The sequence below is a fragment of the Aspergillus welwitschiae genome (assembly GCF_003344945.1).
Source record: "Aspergillus welwitschiae strain CBS 139.54b unplaced genomic scaffold BDQ94scaffold_1, whole genome shotgun sequence".
In the NCBI taxonomy this organism is placed as follows: Eukaryota; Fungi; Ascomycota; class Eurotiomycetes; order Eurotiales; family Aspergillaceae; genus Aspergillus; species Aspergillus welwitschiae.
In genome coordinates, this window is record NW_020798695.1 from 1 (window position 1) to 22,885 (window position 22,885).

General features: G+C 48.6%; 8 protein-coding genes across 8 annotated transcripts; 4 read left to right on the forward strand and 4 right to left on the reverse strand.

Annotated features, from left to right (window-relative positions):
* Positions 1-1,770: 1,770 nt before the first annotated feature.
* Positions 1,771-4,070, forward strand: BDQ94DRAFT_7 (putative MFS monosaccharide transporter). Its single transcript, XM_026776345.1, has 6 exons — positions 1,771-2,027; positions 2,086-2,163; positions 2,220-2,508; positions 2,567-2,760; positions 2,820-3,532; positions 3,592-4,070. The coding sequence occupies exons 1-6, from the start codon at positions 1,969-1,971 to the stop codon at positions 3,981-3,983; spliced, it is 1,725 nt and encodes a 574-aa protein (XP_026631970.1). The 5' UTR covers positions 1,771-1,968; the 3' UTR covers positions 3,984-4,070.
* A 1,912-nt stretch (positions 4,071-5,982) lies between these two features.
* On the forward strand, positions 5,983-8,925 carry pmt2 (protein O-mannosyl transferase). Its single transcript, XM_026775530.1, has 5 exons — positions 5,983-6,333; positions 6,412-6,542; positions 6,613-7,165; positions 7,221-7,980; positions 8,049-8,925. The coding sequence occupies exons 1-5, from the start codon at positions 6,196-6,198 to the stop codon at positions 8,690-8,692; spliced, it is 2,226 nt and encodes a 741-aa protein (XP_026631971.1). The 5' UTR covers positions 5,983-6,195; the 3' UTR covers positions 8,693-8,925.
* Positions 8,925-10,393, reverse strand: BDQ94DRAFT_69 (secretion related GTPase srgD). Its single transcript, XM_026776320.1, has 3 exons — positions 10,366-10,393; positions 9,998-10,298; positions 8,925-9,937 (listed from the first exon to the last, which is right to left on the reverse strand). The coding sequence occupies exons 2-3, from the start codon at positions 10,064-10,066 to the stop codon at positions 9,158-9,160; spliced, it is 849 nt and encodes a 282-aa protein (XP_026631972.1). The 5' UTR covers positions 10,067-10,298; positions 10,366-10,393; the 3' UTR covers positions 8,925-9,157.
* Positions 10,394-10,561: 168 nt separating this feature from the next.
* On the reverse strand, positions 10,562-10,890 carry BDQ94DRAFT_132056 (uncharacterized protein). The gene has a single exon (XM_026763979.1). The coding sequence runs from the start codon at positions 10,834-10,836 to the stop codon at positions 10,651-10,653; it is 186 nt and encodes a 61-aa protein (XP_026631973.1). The 5' UTR covers positions 10,837-10,890; the 3' UTR covers positions 10,562-10,650.
* A 7-nt stretch (positions 10,891-10,897) lies between these two features.
* Positions 10,898-13,893, forward strand: BDQ94DRAFT_107 (uncharacterized protein). The gene is made up of 2 exons (XM_026763481.1): positions 10,898-11,192; positions 11,263-13,893. The coding sequence occupies exons 1-2, from the start codon at positions 11,180-11,182 to the stop codon at positions 13,515-13,517; spliced, it is 2,268 nt and encodes a 755-aa protein (XP_026631974.1). The 5' UTR covers positions 10,898-11,179; the 3' UTR covers positions 13,518-13,893.
* A 1-nt stretch (position 13,894) lies between these two features.
* On the reverse strand, positions 13,895-16,800 carry BDQ94DRAFT_176756 (uncharacterized protein). The gene has a single exon (XM_026772749.1). The coding sequence runs from the start codon at positions 16,578-16,580 to the stop codon at positions 14,151-14,153; it is 2,430 nt and encodes an 809-aa protein (XP_026631975.1). The 5' UTR covers positions 16,581-16,800; the 3' UTR covers positions 13,895-14,150.
* Positions 16,801-17,466: 666 nt separating this feature from the next.
* Positions 17,467-19,010, reverse strand: BDQ94DRAFT_132059 (aldo/keto reductase). The gene is made up of 3 exons (XM_026763980.1): positions 18,738-19,010; positions 18,381-18,661; positions 17,467-18,290 (listed from the first exon to the last, which is right to left on the reverse strand). Exons 1-3 carry the CDS (start codon positions 18,798-18,800, stop codon positions 17,744-17,746), a joined length of 891 nt encoding a protein of 296 aa, XP_026631976.1. The 5' UTR covers positions 18,801-19,010; the 3' UTR covers positions 17,467-17,743.
* Positions 19,011-19,261: 251 nt separating this feature from the next.
* BDQ94DRAFT_232 (YdiU domain protein) lies at positions 19,262-21,889 on the forward strand. The gene is made up of 6 exons (XM_026775282.1): positions 19,262-19,890; positions 19,955-19,964; positions 20,017-20,047; positions 20,109-20,259; positions 20,312-21,417; positions 21,486-21,889. The coding sequence occupies exons 1-6, from the start codon at positions 19,431-19,433 to the stop codon at positions 21,684-21,686; spliced, it is 1,959 nt and encodes a 652-aa protein (XP_026631977.1). The 5' UTR covers positions 19,262-19,430; the 3' UTR covers positions 21,687-21,889.
* Positions 21,890-22,885: the final 996 nt, after the last annotated feature.

The following is a 22,885-nucleotide window of genomic DNA, read 5'->3' on the forward strand; positions in this document are numbered from 1 at the left end:
AAAAAAAAAAAAAAAAAAAAAAAAAAAAAAAAAAAAAAAAAGGCTACTTTCGAAGAAGGATGTGTGGTGTGTGCGGTATGACAGCTAGGTTGATATCGGATAGAAAGTGTTAAAATGATAAAGTTCATTGTCGCTTGTGGTCCATGAAAGCTAGCTATACATTGTAACGACGAGTAGTAAAGGGGCCACCTATGTTGTTGACTACTGTCTACTACTACTACTACTACTACTACTAGTAGTAGTGTTAACCCAGGTGATAACCACCGATGTCCTACGGACAAATCATATTATTATTACGTCGTGGCATTACTTACAACTAATATATACAAAGAGTCTGTCGACTCGTGTGTTCCAAGCGATAGCCGCGAATGACTAACCAGCTTTGTTTCACTCCTTTTGAAGTGTCTTAATGTATCAAGAGCTATCAAACAAGGTACCAATCTTCAGTTAAGTAAGCCAAGACACCTCTTGGTTATAGTGACCCAAGCCTACAATTACAGGTATATATAGGACCGTATAATACGAGTCAAGTAGCTTGTCGGATCAATAACATGGTACAGATTCCTGGGTCTATATGGGCTCTTTCCACATAATCGGGGCTCCCAGGTATATGCCTTGCATAACAGTATTGTTGGGAAAATATCACAGTTCACGAGTTGTTATATATAGTAAGAGTTGAAAGCAACCCAGGTAGGTGAGGATTATGAACGACCACACCTACCTGGGTAAATACGGTTGGGCACGTACTGGAAGGGTACCTTCTTTAGCGTACCATGTTGACGACAATGCTCATCAGCGCTTCCATCTGTGGCGGTGCGATCAACGTAGTTTACTGGGCAGAATCTCGTACCCACTTAGTAGTGTCAGTGTTTGCGGGGTCTCCGACAACCCCATCAAGGTACGTAACAGTAGTCACATCGATGTTTTGACAGCTGCCTCCCCTAGTCATCTTATCATGGCTAGCCCCCCTGGAAAACGCAACAACCTTGGGACGGATTTATGTACACAAGCCAAAGGCCACCTTTTAACCAATTTCCGAACATATGTTCAGCCTTAGGTCATCTTGCTTTCCCCTTTTGCTCTTGAGGTTCTCCACCTGATCATTATTTGGCTGCTGAAACTCCGGGCACCGTCATCCTGCGCTGTTGATCTGCCAAGTATTGCCTGTCTCGTGAACAAACCCCCCAAAGGATTGTCATCACCGCTTTCTACACCCTTTCGGCATCCTGTGAACAGTTGGTTCACCTCACTCGCTTGTCTCCGCTTTGGCGCGTAGTCTTCCATCCTATTGCAGCGATCACTCTGCACCGCTGTCCTTCTGATCCATCCCTTCAAAGACATTAGCAGCTGTCTTTACATGCCGCTTTGATGAAAACGCACAATTCGGGTTTTTGCGGAGCGTTACGAAAATTACCAGCTCTCCTTGATTTCTACTCGCAGCGATCTTATACTCTGGTCGCGTGAAAGAGTGGTGACAGAAAGAAAAAAGCTAATATCCAACCAAGAAAGGGGGGCTGTCAATCCCAGCCCATCACAACCGCCAACATTCCTCTCACAACGTCCCCGGCCCATACTTCCTCTGGCATACCCTTGCAAAATCTTCCTTCACATTCAAGGTCCTCTGTCCCACAGCCTGCTAAAGTAGTCGAATCTGCTAGTGGGAGGAGCAGTCGACGCTCTTCCTCTATATCGACTCACCCCACTGGGTCTGAGCAGTTTACCTGGACCGACAGTGGAGATCTGACGGAACAGTTTGCTAATGCCGAAGATTCTCTTCGGATCCCACTCAGAAGCTCTGAAGATCGTGAAAGCTCTGATCGGGTGGAATCCAGTGTGCGGACCGAGAAACAGAATCGTGTCCATTACCCCAGTCAGCTTGTTATCGGTGAAGACGACATTGAGAAGATCGAAATACCCTGCCCTCCACCTCGGAAGATTTCACGAGCAGAGCGCCTCTTAGCTGTCATAATGTCACCCAATAGCCGACAAAATGCACAGTTACATGGCTTGGTTGGGAAGCCATTACTGTAAGAGGTTTCGTTATCGAAAAATGTTACCTACTAGCTCTACTGACCAGCTATGTAGGTATTTTACGAGTGTTTTCGTATCCTTGGGCGTTTTCCTTTTTGGCTATGACCAAGGTGTTATGTCTGGGATCATAACGTCCGTCTTCCCTTTTCTTTTTCACGGAACGGAGGGCTTTGCTGACACACGATCAGAGGCTGGTATTTCAAGGATTACTTCAATCAACCCTCGCGAGCTGCAATAGGTACGGTGGTTGCAATCCTTGAAGTAGGGGCTTTCATATCCTCTCTACTTGTCGGTCGAATCGGCGACTTGATAGGACGTCGCAAAACGATCCTGTATGGCTCTATAGTATTTTTCATCGGCGGTGCATTACAGGCCTTTGCTACCGGTTTGCCTATGATGATGGCCGGTCGTATCGTTGCAGGTTTGGGCGTTGGGGCCTTATCGACGATTGTACCAGTCTACCAGTCTGAAATATCGGTATTTGCAACCACCCTCGTTGCATATTGCTTCGGATGTTTTGCTGATTTACTTCAAGCCTCCCCACAACCGAGGGAAACTGGCATGTATCGAGTTTACAGGGAACATCTCCGGATATGCAGCCAGCGTCTGGGTGGATTATTTCTGTAGCTTTATAGAAAGTAATTACTCATGGCGCCTACCATTGTTGTTCCAGTGCGTCATGGGTGCTCTGCTTGGTGTGGGTAGCCTCCTTATTTGCGAGTCGCCAAGGTGAGTCCATGCGTGACATGCAGAAGAAATAACCGTTCACCATGCTTATGCAAGACTAGGTGGCTGTTGGACAATGACCACGATGAAGAGGGTATGGTTGTCATTGCAAATCTATATGGAAGTGGAGACTTGCACAGTGACAAAGCCAGACAAGAGTATAGAGAGATCAAGATGAACGTTCTCCTGCAAAGGCAAGAAGGCGAAAGATCTTACACAGATATGTTCAGACGTTACTACAAAAGGGTCTTGATAGCGATGTCGGCACAGGCCTTAGCTCAGCTTAACGGTATCAACGTCATCTCTTATTACGCTCCGCTTGTATTCGAATCAGCAGGTTGGGCTGGCCGTGACGCTATATTGATGACTGGGATCAACGCAATCTCGTATCTGGCCTCTACTGTACCTCCTTGGTATCTGGTGGATCGCTGGGGAAGGCGCCCCATCCTTCTTTCTGGAGCGGTGGCAATGATTATTTCTCTTTCCCTGATTTCCTATTTCATATATATCGACGTCGTGGCGACACCTACACTGACTGTCATCTTTGTCATGATCTACAATGCTGCGTTTGGTGCGTCATGGGGACCCATACCATGGCTCTACCCCCCCGAAATCCTGCCATTGAGCATTCGTGCGAAGGGCGCAAGTCTCAGTACAGCCACTAATTGGGCTTTTAACTGGCTTGTCGGAGAGGTCACGCCTGTCTTACAAGCCGCTATCAAGTGGCGCTTGTACCTGGTGCATGCGTTTTTCTGTGCCTGCAGCTTTGTCCTAGGTAAGCGCCATGTCACCTTTTCCTTGTGATTGACTATACGTCTAATTTATATCCTACAGTCTTCTTCTTATATCCGGAAACGAGTGGTGTCCGCTTGGAAGACATGAATTTGCTGTTTGGGGATGCGACTACTGCCATGCCAACACCAGCAACTCAGGGAGAACGAGGCTCCCTTATGAGTGCTGGCTCTCCTGTACCTTCACTTGACATCAGACGCCAGTATGGCCGTCTGGGGGCAGACAGTGCCATTCCTGGCTTGGAAATTGACCCACCGAATATAAGTTCTAGTACCGGTAGCAAGCCTGGCAGGACAGGCTTCCGGGAAGACAGTAGTAGTCGACCAGAGGGGTTTGGAGGCTGGATTTCGAATATGATCACCCGACACAAAGGATCGGAATCAACAGGGCAGGGCGGACAGTATAGACGTCTCGGGCAAGAGGAGAATGAGTAGGGCTACCGCGTATGGTCCAGTCTCATGTAACAGATATATATACATCCTGTTGCTGTACCTACCTCTTCTACCCTTGTTATCTCCTTTTATTATTCCATATGTACACCGACTTAACTCTTTTTTTCTCTTTTTAGTGGACTGGCACTAGGGTATTCCCGACACCGGTCTCGCAGATGCTGATCTCGTCGAGACCCTATTTCGATCTACTGCACCGTTTTCACTTTCTAACATTATTATGTATGCATATAATTATATACCAAGACGTATACCATGCTCCCAGAATAGGTTTTAGAAATATGACATCTCCTGAATTGGTACGAAGCGTGAGGCTCGTATCACCCAAAATCTCATTCCGTGACTTCCGAAATGAGAATCCGCGTACAACTTTCAACTCGAAGCCTCAGTATATCAGGAACATGTCTTCTTAGAGCCTTTCAAGCTCAGAGATATATCTCTGACTTACATGATATACCACCACCGTCCGATGATGTGGAAGCAATGGGATTGAGGGATAATAAACCATTAGAGAGAAATCGGTCCTTGGCCCTCTTGCATATCATAGTACTAACGATAATCACAATACAAAATCCATGCTTTCACAGGTCTCATGCCGACCTAGATACATGAGAAGCTAACCATGACACACTCATGTCCCGATGTGAAACATAGCACCCCGCCTCTCCTAGTAATAACGTATAGTTTATTCGTCTAGGTTTGGGTTTATGACCCTTGAGCGTATACACAATTTTGTGCAAGATCAGTTATTATCAATCTATACCCTGACCCATTCACAAATTCCCGTACGTAGTTGTATGGACAAATTGTCCATACCTACACCTCAGCCAAGCATCTCATTCCCCGAAGCTAAATCAGCAGGCAGTTTACGCCGCCTTCCCTACGCTTCCCCCCCTATGGATCGAGAACCTATGAACCTGTATTACCTTTTTATTTTATAACAGGAAAAAATAATCTAACAGCCAGTGAGGTAAATACGCGCTCAACCAGTTCGTTCCCCACAATCTGTGCGTTGCATAATAGCGTCAGATTTGACAGACTAGTACATCACAAAGGGGCTTCCGCTTCCCCAGTCTTTCGCAAAACCTCAAGAGCCAAACTTCATCAACTCATGGTACATATCTGATACTGCCGTTAGATGCCTGTTCTAGGTGACAATGATGCTGATGCTCAATTCAGCTTGAAATCTTGCTCTCGGAAAATGACTTTCAAAGAACAGCAGCTAAAGCTGGAGTCACCAGATTACGGAAATTTCAAATTCTGCATCGCATTTCTATAATATATTTATATCGTGTCCAGACAGCGAGGGCTGATGAGTCACTACAATAATCAAGCTCGGCTAAGTGTGGTAACATGAAGAATTAGTTCAACAGTAAAGAAGACACTTCAAAGCATCTGGGACCAAAATTTTGTCCAAGGGTGGGAAGTTTGGCCACACCAAAATCAGGACATCTTTCATGATACCTGTGGTCTCTCACACATGCACACAACTAGACTACTATATGATGCCATCAAGCGGTAGTGACATGTCTGCCCCCATTAGACACGCTATACCTCTCTCAGTAATTCGCCGTCACTGCCGACGAACAAGACGGAGGACGCAGTCGAGGTTCCAGAAGTGGCCCAGGCGGAACGGAGCTTTCAGGCCACGCGCCCGAGCTTTCCGTGTTATCTCCAGGCCAACTCGCCATTTGCGCTTCCACTCCGTCTTACATTCTGAGTAGGGAACCCTTCGAGAGGCTGACTTTCTTTCCCACACTCAACCCTTAACCCCTTTTCTTTGGCTTTCAATCTTTCTATTCTTCCCTTTCATTACCTCCAATTCTCAGATTTTCCTTATCAATTCAACAAAAATTCCATTCTTTACCCATTTGACCCTGGTGAAGCGGTGTGTTCTCAATCTATCCTGATTTCCCCTCCATACTTTTGCCTTGTGTTCTCAAGGTACCTTCTCATCCACCCCTCTCTTTTTCTTTCTTTCCTCTCTCCAGCCCCCAGAAAAAGCTGGAGTACTGCCTGCTAGACCAAGCATTTTGATTTTTTTATAAGAAATGTTTGCAACTCACACCTAAAGTCAATCCCAGCGAGCTGCTCTACATTCAACCAGCTTCCTGCGGCAGTCTGATACTGTATACTTGCTTTCTCTTCCGCCACTCCTTGTCCCTGCATTTGTTTATCTGTTCATTATACATCAAATATGGTGGGAGTAAGCCAGGCATCAAGCTCTGGGGTTGATCTCTCCTCTGAAGTGCGGCGCAGAACTGCCCCTCTCACGCAGGAGCTCAGTCGTGCTCCTGATCATGATGCATATGATGCCAAGAAATTGAAGCAAGAGGTATGATGCTCGCCTTAGCCTGAAGCTTTATAAAGGTTTACTGCACTTGATACCCGATAATATTGACGCATGTCTTAGCCTACCTCTTTTTGTTCTGCTGTGGCAAGCTGGGAGCCTATATTTGCACCTCTCTTCCTGACTGCTCTGGCAATCTTCACCCGCATGTATCATATTGGTCGTTCAGATATCGTGACATGGGATGAGGCACAGTAAGTGCATGAATCCTTTCTTAATTTGTCAGTGCAGAGTGCTAATGTATTGGTTGGTAATAATACGCAGCTTTGGAAAATTCGGTTCACACTATCTGAAGCGCGAATTTTATTTTGACGTACACCCACCACTGGGAAAGATGCTAGTTGGCTTGTCGGGTTTCCTTGCTGGCTATAATGGCTCGTTCGAATTCAAATCCGGTGAGAAGTATCCCGAAGACGTCAACTATACGTTCATGCGTATTTTCAATGCGGCTTTCGGCGCGGTATGTGTCCCTCTTGCTTACTATACCGCACGGGAGCTGGGTTTTCGCAAGGCTACTGTCTGGCTTATCAGTCTGATGGTGCTATTCGAGAACTCGTATGCCACCATCTCAAGGTTTATTCTCCTTGATTCCATGCTACTATGCTTCACGTTTACAACCACATTATGTTGGGCCAAATTTCATCGACTGCAGAATGCTAGCTTTTCGGCCGAATGGTTCGCGTGGCTATTTCTCACCGGCGTGAGCATCGGCTGTGTCTGCAGTGTCAAATGGGTGGGCTTCTTCTGCACCGCTATTGTGGGCCTTTATACCGTTGAAGACCTATGGAACAAGTTTGGTGACCTTAAAATGCCTGAGGTAAGCGGCTTACAGGAATGTAAACAGCTTTAGCTCATTGGTTAATGCTCGGCAGGTTGTGGTAGCGAAACATCTAGTTGCTCGCATAGTGGGCCTAATAATAGTGCCCTGCATTGTCTACATTTTGTCTTTCTATGTTCATTTCTGGATTCTCGAGAATAGTGGTCCAGGAGATGCCCAGATGAGCTCACTTTTTCAGGCAAACTTGAAGGGCACTGAGGTCGGGAAGGATAGTCCTCTTGAGATTGCACTGGGATCGAGGGTGACACTGAAGAACATGGGGTATGGTGGCGGACTTCTCCATTCGCATATCCAAACGTATCCTGAAGGGTCAACACAACAACAGGTGACGTGCTATCACCATAAGGATTCCAATAACGACTGGTTTATCTACCCCAATAGGTATGAGCCGGACTATGACCCCGAGGGCTCTTTAAGATTCGTTGGTGACGGGGACATCATCCGTCTCATTCATGGGCAGACGGGTCGGAATTTACATTCACATGCTATATCTGCACCCGTTACTAAGAGCCAATTTGAAGTCTCGTGTTATGGCAACATTACCATTGGCGATGACAAAGATCACTGGGCGGTTGAAGTCGTTGATGATGTTGCATCCAGGGACAGGAGCAAGATTCGGACACTTACTACTGCATTTCGCCTGAGACATCCTGTCCTGGGCTGTTACCTGCGTGCAGGAAATGTAAACCTGCCCCAATGGGGCTTCAAACAGATTGAGACAACATGCGTGAAGGAGAATAAGCCCAGTGATGTCTATACTCATTGGAATGTCGAGTCACATTACAACGAAAGGCGTAAGTTCACCCCTATTCCTGACCTATGCCGTCCAAATCGTGGGATCGAGTATTGATTTTGTACCTAGTTCCACCAGGCGACCCCGGATCCTACAAGTCTCCGTTCTGGAAAGATTTTATTCATTTGAATGTCGCTATGATGACGTCAAACAATGCTCTTGTCCCCGATCCGGACAAGCAAGATGACCTCGCCTCCAAGTTCTGGCAATGGCCTATACTCAATGTGGGCCTCCGTATGTGCTCCTGGGATGACAATACCATCAAGTACTACCTTCTCGGAAACCCTTTCGTCTATTGGGGGAGTACTTTGAGCCTTGGAGTATTTGCGCTTCTGGTTCTCTGGTATCTCGTGCGTTGGCAGCGAGGATATACTGAACTTACCCAAGCGGATATTGACCACATCCACTATTCCGGTCTATACCCAGTCATTGGATGGGTGTTGCATTATCTACCATTTGCGGTCATGGCACGAGTGACTTACGTCCACCATTACTATCCGGCACTCTACTATGCCATACTCACATTCGGATTTTGTGTTGACTGGTTCACACAACGGATGAGCAACAAGCTACGTTGGGCGATCTATACCTTGCTTTACTGCGCGATCATTAGCTTGTTTGCATACTTCCGAGCTATTGTGTTTGGTATTGAAGGGCCCAGTCAGCAGTGGTCTCATCTGAACTGGTTCAATGGCTGGCGGATAGCCAACTGAGCTGCCCCACCTCACCACCACCACCACCACCATCACCATAATCATAACCCGTATCGTCAACACCTGATTACCTATGACGCTTCTCGTCATCGCTGTACCTCATATGCAATACCATACTTGTGTCTGCTACTATTGGCTTGTGGACTGTCTTCTCTATAGTCAGATGTAAGATGTTATGACTGGCAGGATTTCAGGTTTTAGTATATGCCCCTCTGCCCTTTTGTAGCAATTAGTATTTATTGCTTCATACTTCTGTACCAACTGCCTTGATTCTCATTAATTCGAGATGTATATGATCTAAGGTCACCTAGAGATTTATGGGCGAAATCCGAGGCTATTCTATATTTTCATAGAACCATACTTCCGCAAGGGCGACTATAAGGACTATTACATGTTCGCACAAGATATGGTTCCGTTCCACCTTTGAACAATAAGCTCGATAGAAGGTATAATATTCTGTATGTATCAACAACAGCCTCCTCCCAGGCCACTTCCACCCTTGCGCATGGCATCATCCAAGCCTAAAGTGACAGTGTTTGGGATACCCGGGTTTGATCCGCCGGTGGCACCATAGCCCTTCACACCACTTCGACGGTCGTAGAGGTCATATTTGCCAGCTTCGATGTTGCGATATATCATCTCAGCCACCTCAAGAAAAGCACGCTCCACGTTCTCTCCAGATTTTGCGCTTGTCTCAACATACCGTGTGATGTTATTCAAACGGCACCACTCCTCCGCTTCTTGCCTAGTGACCGTCTGATGCGATCTCGAGTCATCACCGGCAAGATCACTCTTGTTGCCGACCAGAACAATTACGATGCCGTCTTCTGCAATTTGCCGCAGATCATGAAGCCACTGTGTGCACGATACAAATGTAGAAGGCCTAGTAATATCGAAGACCAGGAGGGCACCCGAAGCACCACGGAAATAAGAGCGGGTAATAGATTTGTACGTTTCTTGGCCAGCGGTGTCCCATAGCGACAACTTCATTCTTTTCTGGAGCTCTTGTACCCTACGTGGAGGACTGGGCAGTCCAGAAGCGACTGATTCGCTGGTTGTAGCCGTAGCGGGCAATAAGGGCGAAGGTGTAATTGAAGGGGCACGATTGCGGATAGAACCGTCGAACTCGCCTCCCAAGGCCTTTGAAGCTGGCGGGCCCACCGGAACAATCCGCGAACCGAACTCGACACCGATTGTAACATCATGGGAGGACGAAAAGCGCCCTTCGCAAAGTCGGATCGTCAACTAGAAAGTCGCAGCCGTGTGTCAGCAGTAAGATGGTCTGTCAAGCTTGAGTGTACCCACACTGGACTTCCCAGTCCCCGAGTCCCCAATGCAGACAAGTTTAGCAATATAATCCCATGGCTGTGACATGGATACAGCAGAGGAATGTCGCTTTTGCCGGCACTTGAGACGTTAAGTGAATATTCGTTCGGTCGATCGATGCCGGTGGACTTTAGAGGTCTGTAGGAGTCATGCTCCCAAAAAAAATCAACTGCTGGAAGATGGCGCCCAAAATAGAACGGAAACTCGCCTTGAGAAATAGAAAGGATGTACCAACCTGTGCTCGGTCGGCCTATGGTGAGATAATCGTATGATAATGATGCTGAGTACTCCGTAAGCTTCTTGGTGCGCAGCACGGGGAGAGATTCTCTTTTTACGTTCAGCCTTACTAAACTCAGTCGGGTATAACGCTGGATTCCAACCTACTAGATAGTACGGGATAAGATAGGACGGAATTGATAGCCAGTCTGGAGTAGCCAGTAGATAACTTTCGCTCGGTAAGCCAACCAAGCTATAGTGGAGCTGCCGAGGAATGCTGGGTACAGAGCAGGTAGCTGTTATGTAATGATGGCCATTCTGACTATCCACTGGTTAAGTAGCTACCATACTTTAGTGCTATCTAGTTCTCCAAAGTACTATTACTAGTTATCTATCTAAGCTACCGACTTGTATGGTCAAGCCACACATATATTGACTGCAAGGAAGATTCCAACCCAACCCCTTGTTTTTGGGGCATGGTCTGAAGTACTCCAGTTTCCTGCTCCGCACACCGAGAACATTCGTACTGGGCGCATTCTGCAGTCCAAGCAAGTTAAACCAACCAAGACGAATGGCATGGATGCTGAGTCATCTATCATCATGACCTTGCCTGATGACGCTTGCAACCTCACCTACTGATCGCAAGGGAAAACTACTTCCTTCGTACGCATTCTGCCTGTCTGAACTCTTCCTGCAGTTTATATCCCAATCCGTCATCTATTTTCTTCTTGATGGATAACCCTGTCCCATCTGGCTTCTTTGCTATGTAGTCCTTCGATTCCCACTCCGACTGAATTTCAACTGCATCGGGCTTATACCGCTCACACCGCTTCGTCTGCCATAATCTGGACAACCAGTGATTTGAGTATAAGAAGTTTAGCGGCTCATTGGTCAAGGGCCAAGGTGTCAAAGAGAAGAGAACGAAGATAGAGAACCAGGTTAGACATGTTCTCCGAATGTATGATTATCACTCTGCTGTCCGTCTCTTATAAATTGACCAAGCTTTTCATCGCTCACTGTCTGCCCAGATGCCTCCCGTTTCCTCGCACAGTCCCAGTCACGGGTTGTGAACCATCCAGAAGACCCCCGAAGAAAGGGACATGAACGTCTCTTGCAACAACCTCGGAATTCTCTTTTGCCCTCCTCGCGCTCATTCTTCCACAGGAATGCGGCCGACCCATATCAACCTGCCGGTTCTCAACTATCAAGCTTCCCTTTTAGTTCGAGGGTTGTGTCTCAGCCTGCGCCTCTCTTCTACAGCGCTACTGACGAATTTCGAGAGGAGGATGATGAGGTTGAGCATGAGCGAGAGATTGCCGACTTCTATGCCTTACAAAAATCACGGCGTCAATTTGGGAGCAGCTACCTTAGGGAGTCTTCAGAGATTGGCGATGATAACGACTCTGCCAGCTCGAAGGAACAAAAGCCTCCCTATACTAGGGGGAAGGGCATTTGGAGCTCCTGGCGCGACGCCGAAACTAGCGACAGAGCGCAAGAGTTGCGTGCTGAATACGACGGGGAGCCACGCGGAACGGGAGATTCGGTTCAAGCAGAGCGAAACAGAAGCAGGCTCAGGGGAAACCTAGTTGACGTTCAACTGGAAGATACACTGGCATCCGATGTTGGCCGCGACCGGGCTGACTCTCCCGTATTTGGTGATGATAAACCGCCCTCCATTCAACGGTTTCGAGAGCAGCCACAGTCACGAACGGGCAATCTCGGAATAGACTCAGTCCTCTTGCCTATAGATTCAGATAACGCAGTATTGCCAGAAACATCCCAACCGCCAGGCATGTCACGGCCATACCGAATGTCGACTCCACCGATAGGCGCTAGCTCTCCAACTCATGATGCCTTCTGGGGTCAGTTATTTCTCATATCCGTGGCCTCTCTCTTCGCTACGTCATTTCTTGTCTACCTCCACACTTCACCTCCTTCTGGTGACAAGTCGAAATGGGGTGACACGGTCTACTTGACCATCCACAGTTCATTTTACCTGCTGGGTACCTATACTGTCGCGTCGATATTCATATCTCTGCTCTGGCTGGCATTATTACGTTCCTACGTACGTCCATTGGTCTACGCTGTCATCATCGCCGTTCCCATAATCCTGTATTCCTTCTTTCTCTACCCCTTTATCTCGAGTTTTGGAGGTACGTGGCACGGATCGAGTGTTCAGGACAAAGTCATGAGATGCGGGTCTATTGTTCCGTTTGTTTTGGCCAGTGCATGGATTTATAATGTCGTTCGAGGTCGCCACGCTATAGGGAGGGCCGTCGACATACTCGAATTTGCATGCCGCATCCTCGCCGTGAATCCAGAGCTTCTAGCTTTGGGGCTTGGTGCCCTCGTTCTCATTGTCTTATGGACCTGGCTATGGATGCTCATATTTACGCGAGTGTTTTTGGAAGGTCATCTTTCTCGGTCCAGCCTTTTTGTTGTCGATTCAAGCAGCTGGTGCTTAGGAGTCTACTATGTGCTCGTTTACGCATGGTCACTGGGAGTCATCGCTGGTATTCGACGTACAGTCACAGCTGCCGCCGTGAGCCAGTGGTATTTTCACCGCTATACGATGCCGGCGCCGACGTCCAGGCAAATAGTCCAGGCCGCAACTCTGCACTCCGTTACAACCCTTTTTGGTACAATTTGCCTATCGAGCCTCCTGGCTTTAATGATCCGCGTCCCGCTTTTGTTGCTTCCCGGTCGCATCGCCTCCCTTTTGAGTTTCTGCGCCTATTCGTTTGTCCCAACTCCTATAACTGCCCTTACGGACCCTCTTACCCTCACATATGCTTCCATTCATTCCCAGCCGCTTACAGTGTCCGCTCGTGGCCTGGTGCAGATGACAAACCTGACGCCCTCCATAGCGACGACTTCTTTACACCCACGGTCGTTCTCTTGGTCTCGTGAGCATTCTGGAGCTCTTCTCCCTTACCGACTTTCCAAGCTCATCCTGCATGCTGCTCGTCTCATGATGTCTCTTGCGCTTGGGTTTGGTGGCTGGGTGAGCACTGCCCGGAGCCTAAGTGTGATGGGTACCAACGGTTCAATCCGTGGAAGCATGTATGCCTATATGGTTGGGTTCATTGCTGGGACGATTGGTTGGAGTGTGTTGGGAGCAATTGAAGGTGTGATTGCAGATATTGTCGATGCATCAATCATTTGTTGGAGTAGCGAAGTTGGAGCCTACGGGCGAGAGGCAAGGTACTGTCGGGAAGCTGGCTGGCTCTTCGGCCAAGAGTCTGGTTCTGTTTCCAGGAATACGCGCTTTGAGGATGCATGAGTTATTACTTCTTAGCAGGTACCTGTGCGACCATGAAGCGAAGGTAAGATACTCATTGAGAGAACATCTACCGCTTAGTACTCGCCGCCCTGTCGATGCTGAGCTCGATAGGATTTTCGATGACTTGAAATCTGATGTTGGTTTTGCGCTTCGGGGATTTTGAGAGGTTTCGGCTTAGCGATTGTGTTTATTCCTTATCACTATGTCTACGGGAGACATCTGCTAAATGAACGACTTATGCCAGGTATCGTATCTAGATCGTTATTAGACCCTCTATTTTATTTGACTCTTTTCCATTCCTTGGCGTATTAACCTACAGGCCCAAGTGCCCGGGTCTCAACTTCTAAGTTTGAATGGCATGGATGTACGCGAGATGATATAGCATGCAATCGATTCAATTCGTGCACCCCCAACATATTCCCCCGACCTACGTTGGAGATAAATAAAAGATGAATGTTTGCCTCCTCTTAAGCATAAGCACATACAACCCGTGGTATCATGTAATAATAACAGCAGGCAAAATATATTCCCTGTACACGCCTGCTGCCACAAACGCCAACTGAAAGTCATTGCAATGGACCAGAGATTGTGACACGAACGACATAGCATAACGCCTGGATTAATTCGTCGCATTTACAGCTTGAGTCGGCTGTTCCATCCCACACCTTCCTTGACGCACCACTCACTCAGAAATGCGTGACTGAACCGAACTACCTCAAGGGGGGCGTTGGTCCGTCCAACTGGCAAAAAAAATTCGCCAGAATAGTCGCCAGCTTTCAAGCGTTGCCTTCCCAACTCCGAGAAATTCTTGGATCGTTTAGACCAGGTACTTGGAAACTCACGCGAAAGCACATCTTCGCAAAGACCACGTGAGCCTTCAAGCCATAATTTCTGGGATTCCCTATAGCACTCGTGCGGTCGATTCTTCAGCTCCACAAACTCTTTCCGGTTCTTTCTATGGTCATCTGACGGAGCAGCATTTTCATCGCTTCCTGGAGTGGGCACTGGTGTGTTCTCCCCAGGCAGAGGTGTGGCAGCAAGCCGCTCAAGATCAAGTGCGTGAATGGCATCATAAGAGACAGCACCAAGTATGAGGCAGAGGCTATGTAGGCGCGGATAGGGAGTGCTGTTCTTCTTCACAACACGCCAATATGCGAGAATAGATAGCCAGGAAGACGAATCTGCAGTTTGCCGGGATAGTGCTTTAGACTGATCATCGGCAACAAATGCCACGATGAAGCAAAGAATAGCCTCAATTGCTGTAGCGGCCGCGAGCTTTTCATCAACGGTAGTTACGTGATCTTTGGCTGTGTGTCGCTCCGCAGCGTGCTTTAGATCCCGTCCCAGATTTGAATATTTTTGATACTCATCTTTCCAAGCTCGACGGTCGCATTGACGGGATGCCGTATGACTCGATTGCGGAGATGCAACTTTTGTAGGAGTGGCCGAAGTACCGGGGCGCTTGACGGCTGGGTGCGAAGACGGCTTTCCGTCGTTGCCGCTAAATGGATCAAGCCGGTTGAAAGAAGACTTGGTGTCTTTAACTGGCGTGGTTGAACTAGGTTTCGATTTGTCTGTTTGATATACTGCCAGATTTGAGGAGAGAGACATAGGTGTTTGGGGCTTTTCGGGGAATTTTGAGTGTTCCCGAGTGACGGGAATGGTGCCCGTATGCTTCCCTTTCCCTTCCAACCGTTGTGACTTGTTGTGGTCGGGATGTTCCGACGCTGGAGCTTTCGCTGCCGCCTGCCTGGCTTTCTGAGTCTGGGAGGGCTCAACGTCTAGCGCATTCTTCACGGGTGACCCTGGCGGGGCCGGTTTTTTTTTGCCAGAAAATTTCAGGAGAGCCTCAATTCGCTTCCTGTTCGATCTTCCATATTTCAATTTCACCACTAATTGCGCTCTAGCCGAAGCATCCTGCAGAGCCGGTGGCGAGCCGGTTGATCTTGACATCGTATTCCCCACATGGTTCTTTGAATTACTTTTCGAGGCCAGAGAAGCGTCTAGAGTTGAGACATCCGTGCTTGAGGGCCATCGTTTGTCATTTCCATGATATGATTGCCTGCTATGCAAGCTCGAAGAGTGTGCTGAGTCGGGCTGTGACGAAGCGTGAACGGCAGATTTGGCCTTCTGAATTCTTGGTCCCAATGACGAATCATTATTCGAAGCGCCGTCGCTTTGTGATGATCCTAGGCCTAAGAGGCCTTCCCCTAGTCCAGCTAATTCCCTCTCAATATCAGGAGGAAGGGTAGGAGACAGAAGTCGAGGCAGTCTTGGACTGCTTGAAGTTGGGGGAAGGGTCGGTGACAGGAGAGCAGGTAAGCCGTTACCCTTCAGCCGGTCGGTCTTTGCAGGAGTTGGAGATATCCTCGGCTTCTTTGGGGCCGCGACCTTATGTTGTGATCTCCATGAATCCGAGGTGCCGTCGACAAACGGGCGCTTGCGCTCGATGCCCCCCGGGTTAGACGAAGCTCGCGATTGGACGGGTGGCTTTCCCACGGGCTTTTGCGAGTCATTGTTAGGAAGGCTAGCCCTAGCAGCTCGCTGACTTGCATCGGGAGTGTTAAGGACCGAGGTGCTTTGGTTACCGACTTCAGGGCCGACAGGGGAAGCGGAGGCGCCACTCTTCCTTCTGTTCCTGTAGTCGTTCAAACTTATCTTCTTCTTCACCGAGTTGTTCGATGGTGTGCTTGCAGCACTCTGGGCTCCGGAACGCTGATCGGACATGACGTTTCCTGTCGCGTCAGACCAGTCACCCACAGCCACTAGCAAGGAATCTCCTTCGTGATGTGTAAGGAATGTCATATATTGTAGTTGTTGCTCCTCCGGCGTAAACGGCCCGTCATTACCCACAGCCCAGTTGTTGACAAAGCGACTCCCCAGGCGGAAAGGCACATCAGTGGGAACAGTGAGAAGGAAGGGATAAAACGGAAGAATTTCTTCCCTAAGCCGCTTCAATCGTAGATCGATTGAGGACTGATCGGAGTTATGTGTTTGCTCGTTAACAAACTTGGGGTCTTTTATTTCATCATCCGCGGAGCGATAGGGCTGGTCCCCCGACATTGCAGTCCGTTGATCAAAAGCCTACGTGGCTGACGGCGAGCAAGCTCTTTTCAACTCTGACAGGCTGATACCAAGTATTCCTTCTTTCCTTCTCTTTTGGCCTCCCTGAATGGCGCTAGCTCCCAGTATCATGTGGCTCCGCGAAGTGGAGTTCAATTGCCGGCACCATAGAACATCTCACTTCCCAGGAACGGGTTCAGGGACCACCTAGTAACCGTGTGAGAAGTCACCTTCCAAGAACTGCCAGCGCGCCTTCTTATTGTTCTTAAGTTTTCCTCTTTTACTCTGTTTCGTGTCTAGATCTGGATCCGAGCGGACTGGGCTCCTCGTTGGGTTTTGCCGATTGCCCCAAAGACTGCGACCTGGGACGTTAGGAGAGACCAGAATGAACGAGCGTTCAACAACACAAGCGCCTTCACCCACAACCAGCCGGGCTGAAATCAGCTGGCGGGAAACGCTGCACAAAATTGGCTGGAATGAGGAACGCGATAAGGAACCAGCCCCGACCTGTCGTACAGAAATGGCGTCGACAAACAGCCAATGTATGCCGGAGCTAGAATAAGACGCTCGAGGCCATAAGGATAGAGGACAAGAGCCTCTGGCTCGCTAACGTTGACGTGGGCGTGGCAGCAAGGAATAGACGGCAAGGAAGGAGAGCGCCGAGGAGCTTCCTCTGGAGATGAAATCGCCTTTCCGTCCAACAGTGAGGGTGGGTTTTTGGGGGGGGAGGGGATTGAGTCGCGACTGGGGATGCTGGCGGTCGAAGCGGAAACGCTTGGCAGTAATTGATTTGCTTATAATTAGTCTAGAGCGGGTCTCCTCCGCTTATCTACTAGGCACCATACTCCGGGCCATAGTTCCAAAGATTGGAGCTCTTACTTCTCAACCAGCCTTCTCCGACTACGTACCACATGCCATGCTCCACGGCGCTCGTTCTTATGTCCTTATCTATGTGCAGTGACAGAGGAGTTTGATCAACAAGGGACTCAGGTCTATATGTCCTAGTATCTGGCCATCACAAAGTAAACCCGCATATAAGGCAATATCCCTCAGATATCATTGGCTTGACGGTTTATCAGAAATCACCAGGCTTGAATCTAAATTCATCCAACTATAAAGGCAGGATTAAACTTGACACTTTATACAAATATGACCGGTCATATTCACGAGCGATCGTCTGACGCGAACTTTCCCTGCCAAAATGCCCTAAAATGCTTTTGCTGCCCGGCAGCGGAGATATCATCAATCTCCATAGGAGTCAACTGAAAGGTTAAGGCGCGCAAATAGCTGCTTAAGCGGGCTTCCTTGCTACTAGTCGTGATTGTTATACAGCCACGGTCTATAGACCATCTCAGAAGAATCTCCCCTTCACTGACTGCATATTTTTTAGCCAGATGTGGCAGCAGGTCATCCACTGGTCCTCCTTTTGACCGGATGATAGGAGTCAAAGGCCCATAGCTGGCTGTTTGGATACCTTGGCTCTCATGAAAGTCGAGTAGATTGCCATGCTGTAGATAGGGATGGAATTCGATCTGGTTGATAGATGGTGGAACTGTAGCCGTTTCCAAGATAGCCTCCAAATGGCTCCGCAGGAAGTTAGATACGCCGATTGACCGTGCCTTTCCAGCGGCCTTCACTTGCTCCATAGCAGCCCAGGCTGTTTGAAGGTCGCTATATGAGCTGCCAAAAAAAGGCGAGTGAATTAGATACCTATATTTAACACCCATTAGCCCTCGCATCTGGCAGTAAACAAAAGTTCTTCAAGCCGGTAGAGATATATTGCCGGGCACGAATACCTACAGATCAACGTAATCGAGCTGAAGCTTTTCTAGACTTGCGTCGATTGCCCTTGGAATATCTGCGATATTTACGCTCACCTTAGTGGTTACGAATAGCTTATCTCGTTCCACACCGCTCTCCTTGATGGCAAGACCAAGCTCAGGCTCAGTCCTGTAAGTCTCGGCGCCATCAAGGTGGTGATACCCCAGTCGGATAGCATCTTTGATGGATTCAACGAGCTCTCGATTAATACTGGTATCTCCTTCCTTCTTATACCAAGCTGTGCCGCAGCCATATCCAAGCTGCTTCCGTTATCAGATGTAACTAGATTGATTGCCAGGTGGAATGCAAATGAAGTCTGCTGCTCCCACAACTTACCTGAGGAACACAGGTGCCGTCGTTCAACCTGACGGATGGCATAGATTTCATGGTGCTGACCATTTTAGTTGCTATCAGTTAGACTGGTGTGGTAATACCGTTGTTCGTGGACACAGCCAAACTAAGCCTTTCGCAAGGGATAAGGAGACCTTTCGAAGTTTTATTATTGGGTGCAGGACGGATGATGTATTAGGATCTTGATCGGATCAGCTCCGGCTCCACAAGCCATCCAGCTTCATCCCGCGCTGCGCGTGTCCTGAACCTCTGAACCCTCCGCTCGCGCCCCCCCTTCCCCCCTTCCCCCCTCCCCCCCTATCATTGTCCGACGACGAGATTCTATTTACATTGATAGACATTGTGTTAGTCAATCTGATAACTGATCAGCGTGTAGTCCATCAAATGGCAGTCAAATGCGGGATCGGTAGGCGGAACGGGTTGAGGGGAATGATGTCATAGCCCAGTCTCGCCTCGCCGGCTTACTTAAAACGACCCGTGTCAACTGCAAATACAGAGTAACTAGTTGGCTAACTAACTAATTGATCAAGTGAGAGACTAAACTTAACAGCTACACTGGGGTAATAGTCAAATTATTCTTATAGAACCCGGTAAAAACCGTCTTCCTATTTGCCTAGGTAGCTTGTCGAGGGCCCGTATATACCTGACATATCCCTCGCTCACTGTTTTAGGTCTTCCATGGGCTTATTTGTCGCTCATCCTGGCCTTCTCCGCGCCCGTTATATGTTGGCCCGCAGTACCCTCTACCCAACGCGGATCAGTCGAAATCGCTTAACCCAAATGGCGTCGCAGCTCTCCGATACCAACGAAGGGCTTTCGTTGGCCGAACTCCCCAAATCCAATATCTTCACTTCCAAGCTTCCTCCCGACCCAGCTTTTGAGACCCCTGAGGCGTCACATCGGGCTCCCCGTGAGACACTCGGCCCACGGTTAGTAAGAGGTGCGCTATATACCTTTGTCAGACCTGAGCCGGCGGAGGAGAGCGAACTTCTGGGGGTCAGTCAAAAGGCCATGAAAGACCTTGGTCTAAAGCCCGGTGAAGAGCTTTCCCCCAAGTTCAAGGCTTTAGTTGCGGGAAATGATTTTTACTGGGATGAAAATGAGGGTGGCATATATCCTTGGGCACAATGTTATGGAGGTGAGAGACGTTGAAGACCTATCAATCTCTTGGACCGAGATGAGCATTCACTAATAACTTTAAGGATGGCAATTGTACGTTTCTTGATAGTAAACATCTTTGCTCTTCGACATTGACAATTCGCAGCGGCTCGTGGGCTGGGCAACTCGGCGATGGAGTAAGTACTTGCTTCTAGATGCGAATTTTCATTGATAGAGCTTAAAAGATTGGTTTTCCAGCGTGCAATCAGCCTCTTCGAAACTACAAACCCGAAAACAAGTACCCGCTATGAGTTACAACTCAAAGGTGCAGGGCGGACTCCTTATTCCCGCTTCGCCGATGGAAAGGCTGTGCTTCGTTCTAGTATCAGAGAATACATAGTATCAGAAGGTATTGCTTCCGCATGTCCTAATCGGGAAGCCTCGACTAACTGCGAGTAAAGCCCTTTCTGCACTTGGTGTTCCAACCACTCGAGCTTTGTCTATAACTCTATTGCCTCAGTCGAAGGTGTTGCGCGAACGCATTGAGCCCGGAGCTATAGTTGCTCGATTTGCTGAATCGTGGCTGAGGATCGGAACATTTGACCTCCTACGGGCGCGAGGAGACCGAGAACTAATTAGACACTTGGCGACGTATATCGCCGAGGAGGTGTTCCAGGGCTGGGAGGCTTTACCCGCTATGCTGCCGTTGGACCAGAGTCAGTCATCTGAAGTTGTAGACAACCCCCCCAGACATGTGTCTTGGGACCAAGTTGAAGGGCCTCCAGGCTCGGAAGAGAATCGGTTTGCAAGGTTGTACCGTGAAATTGCACGACGGAATGCTAAAACCGTTGCTGCTTGGCAAGCATATGGATTTATGAACGGGGTGTTGAACACTGACAATACCTCCATCTACGGCCTTTCACTAGATTATGGCCCATTCGCGTTCATGGACAACTTTGATCCTCAGTACACACCTAACCATGATGATCACCTCCTAAGATATTGTTACAAGAACCAACCTACCATTATCTGGTGGAATCTGGTTAGGCTCGGCGAGTCACTCGGGGAACTCATTGGTGCAGGTGAAGACGTTGATAAAGAAGAGTTTGTGAAGGATGGTGTAACAGAGGAAGTTGCGCCTGCCATTATCCAACGTGCGGAGAAGGTCATTGACCGAACAGGCAAGGAGTTCAGGATGGTTTTCCTGAACGAATACAAACGCCTCATGAGCAACAGGTTAGGCTTGCGGAGCCAGAAGGAAACTGACTTTCAAGTATTGTTCTCTGAACTTCTCGATACATTGGAGGCTTTGGAATTAGACTTCAACCACTTTTTCCGGAGACTGTCAAGCGTATCGCTGTCGGATATAGAGACCAAAGAGATGAGAGAGAAAATAGCGTCTATCTTCTTTCACAACGAAGGGCATGGTGGCATTGGATACACCGAGGATTCCGCGAGGCAACGAGTCGGAGATTGGCTTGACAAGTGGAGACAACGCATTATAGAAGACTGGGGCGTTGATCAAGACATGGAAAGACAAAAGATCATGAAGAATACAAACCCAAAGGTAAGCCTATCATTACCGGTTTCGCTGCTGGCCCGTCACAACACTAATGGGTGGATATGTCTTTATAGTTTTTGCCTCGAGGCTGGATCCTCGATGAAGTTATTGAGCGTGTTGAACGCCGCGGAGACCGAGAAGTACTCGGAAGGGTGATGCATATGGCACTTAATCCCTTCAATGAAGAATGGGGGCAGAATCATGATGAAGAGGAACGCTTTTGTGGGGATGTCCCTCGCTTCAAGAGAGCCATGATGTGCAGCTGCAGTTCTTGAACGTCCGTTTGAATGATCGTATTTCCATAATCCGCGACCGATAGATTAATGTTCGCATTTGGGTGCTTAAATCAATGGAAGTTCTACTGCAAGTATGCTGATGCTACGGAGTACTGAAAATGATCACAAAAAAAAAAAAGATTGTTTCCACCCTCTCTGACAGATAAAGAATACTCCCGCAACGTTTCCCTGGAGGGCTAGGCCGAGCAGGCAAAGGCCCGACTAAGATGGAACCGTGGAATTGAGATTGCTTTCATATGCTAGTTTTGTGGACAAGTTTTCTTCCGCATTACACAAGATTTCACATGTTTGCCCACCCGCAAACCCAGGCCACCACTTATCAGTCTTGCAAACTGATTCTCCCGCTTTTATTGTTTGGAACACCGGACTTCATCCGTGTGATTCCATGATAACTGGATATCATTTTGGATATCTTTGTCAGCCGGCGGAGGAAGTCAATCAGAGACAGGCTCGCAAGCCAAGTCGTGCATTAGACCAGAGAAAACGGGGTAAAGAGATTGTAGATCATCACGGTGAGCGCGATAAAGGTCATCCCGATATCCTGGTCTCGCGTATGATAGCGCGACAGAAGACAAACGATGCAGCATGCAGATCAACTAATTAGTTAGGGCAAGCGGCCTGGACGTGGCCAGGCTGCTTGCAGTTGTAGCACACCCGCTCGCCCTTGGCCTCCGTAGGGCAGTCGCGAGAGACGTGGCCAACCTCACCGCCTAGAAGCATATTGTTAGCGTGTCTGAACCTGAGGGATTGTGAAGGGAGCGGTAACCTACAGTTGTAGCACTTCTGACCATTGGTGCAGTCGCGAGCCATGTGTCCGAAACCACCGCAAGAGTAGCAAGTCTGCTGACGACCGCCAAAGCCACCACTGTAGCCGCCGCTCTGAGGGCAATTCCTAGCAATGTGACCGACACGGCCGCACTTGTAGCACTCCTGGCCACCACCAGCAGCAGCACCGAAACCCTCGGCGGGGCTAGCCTGGCACTCGCGGGAGATGTGGCCCACACCACCGCAGCGGTAGCAGGACTTCTCCTTGGGAGCTACAGTGCATTCACGGCCTGGATGATAGGCTTCTTAGCATCTCCGAAAGAAAAAGGAAAAAGCATAATGAAAAGACGGAGAAGCAACTGGAGAATTCGCTGGTTTGACTTACTGACGTGTCCCTGTCCTGTAATGGTACC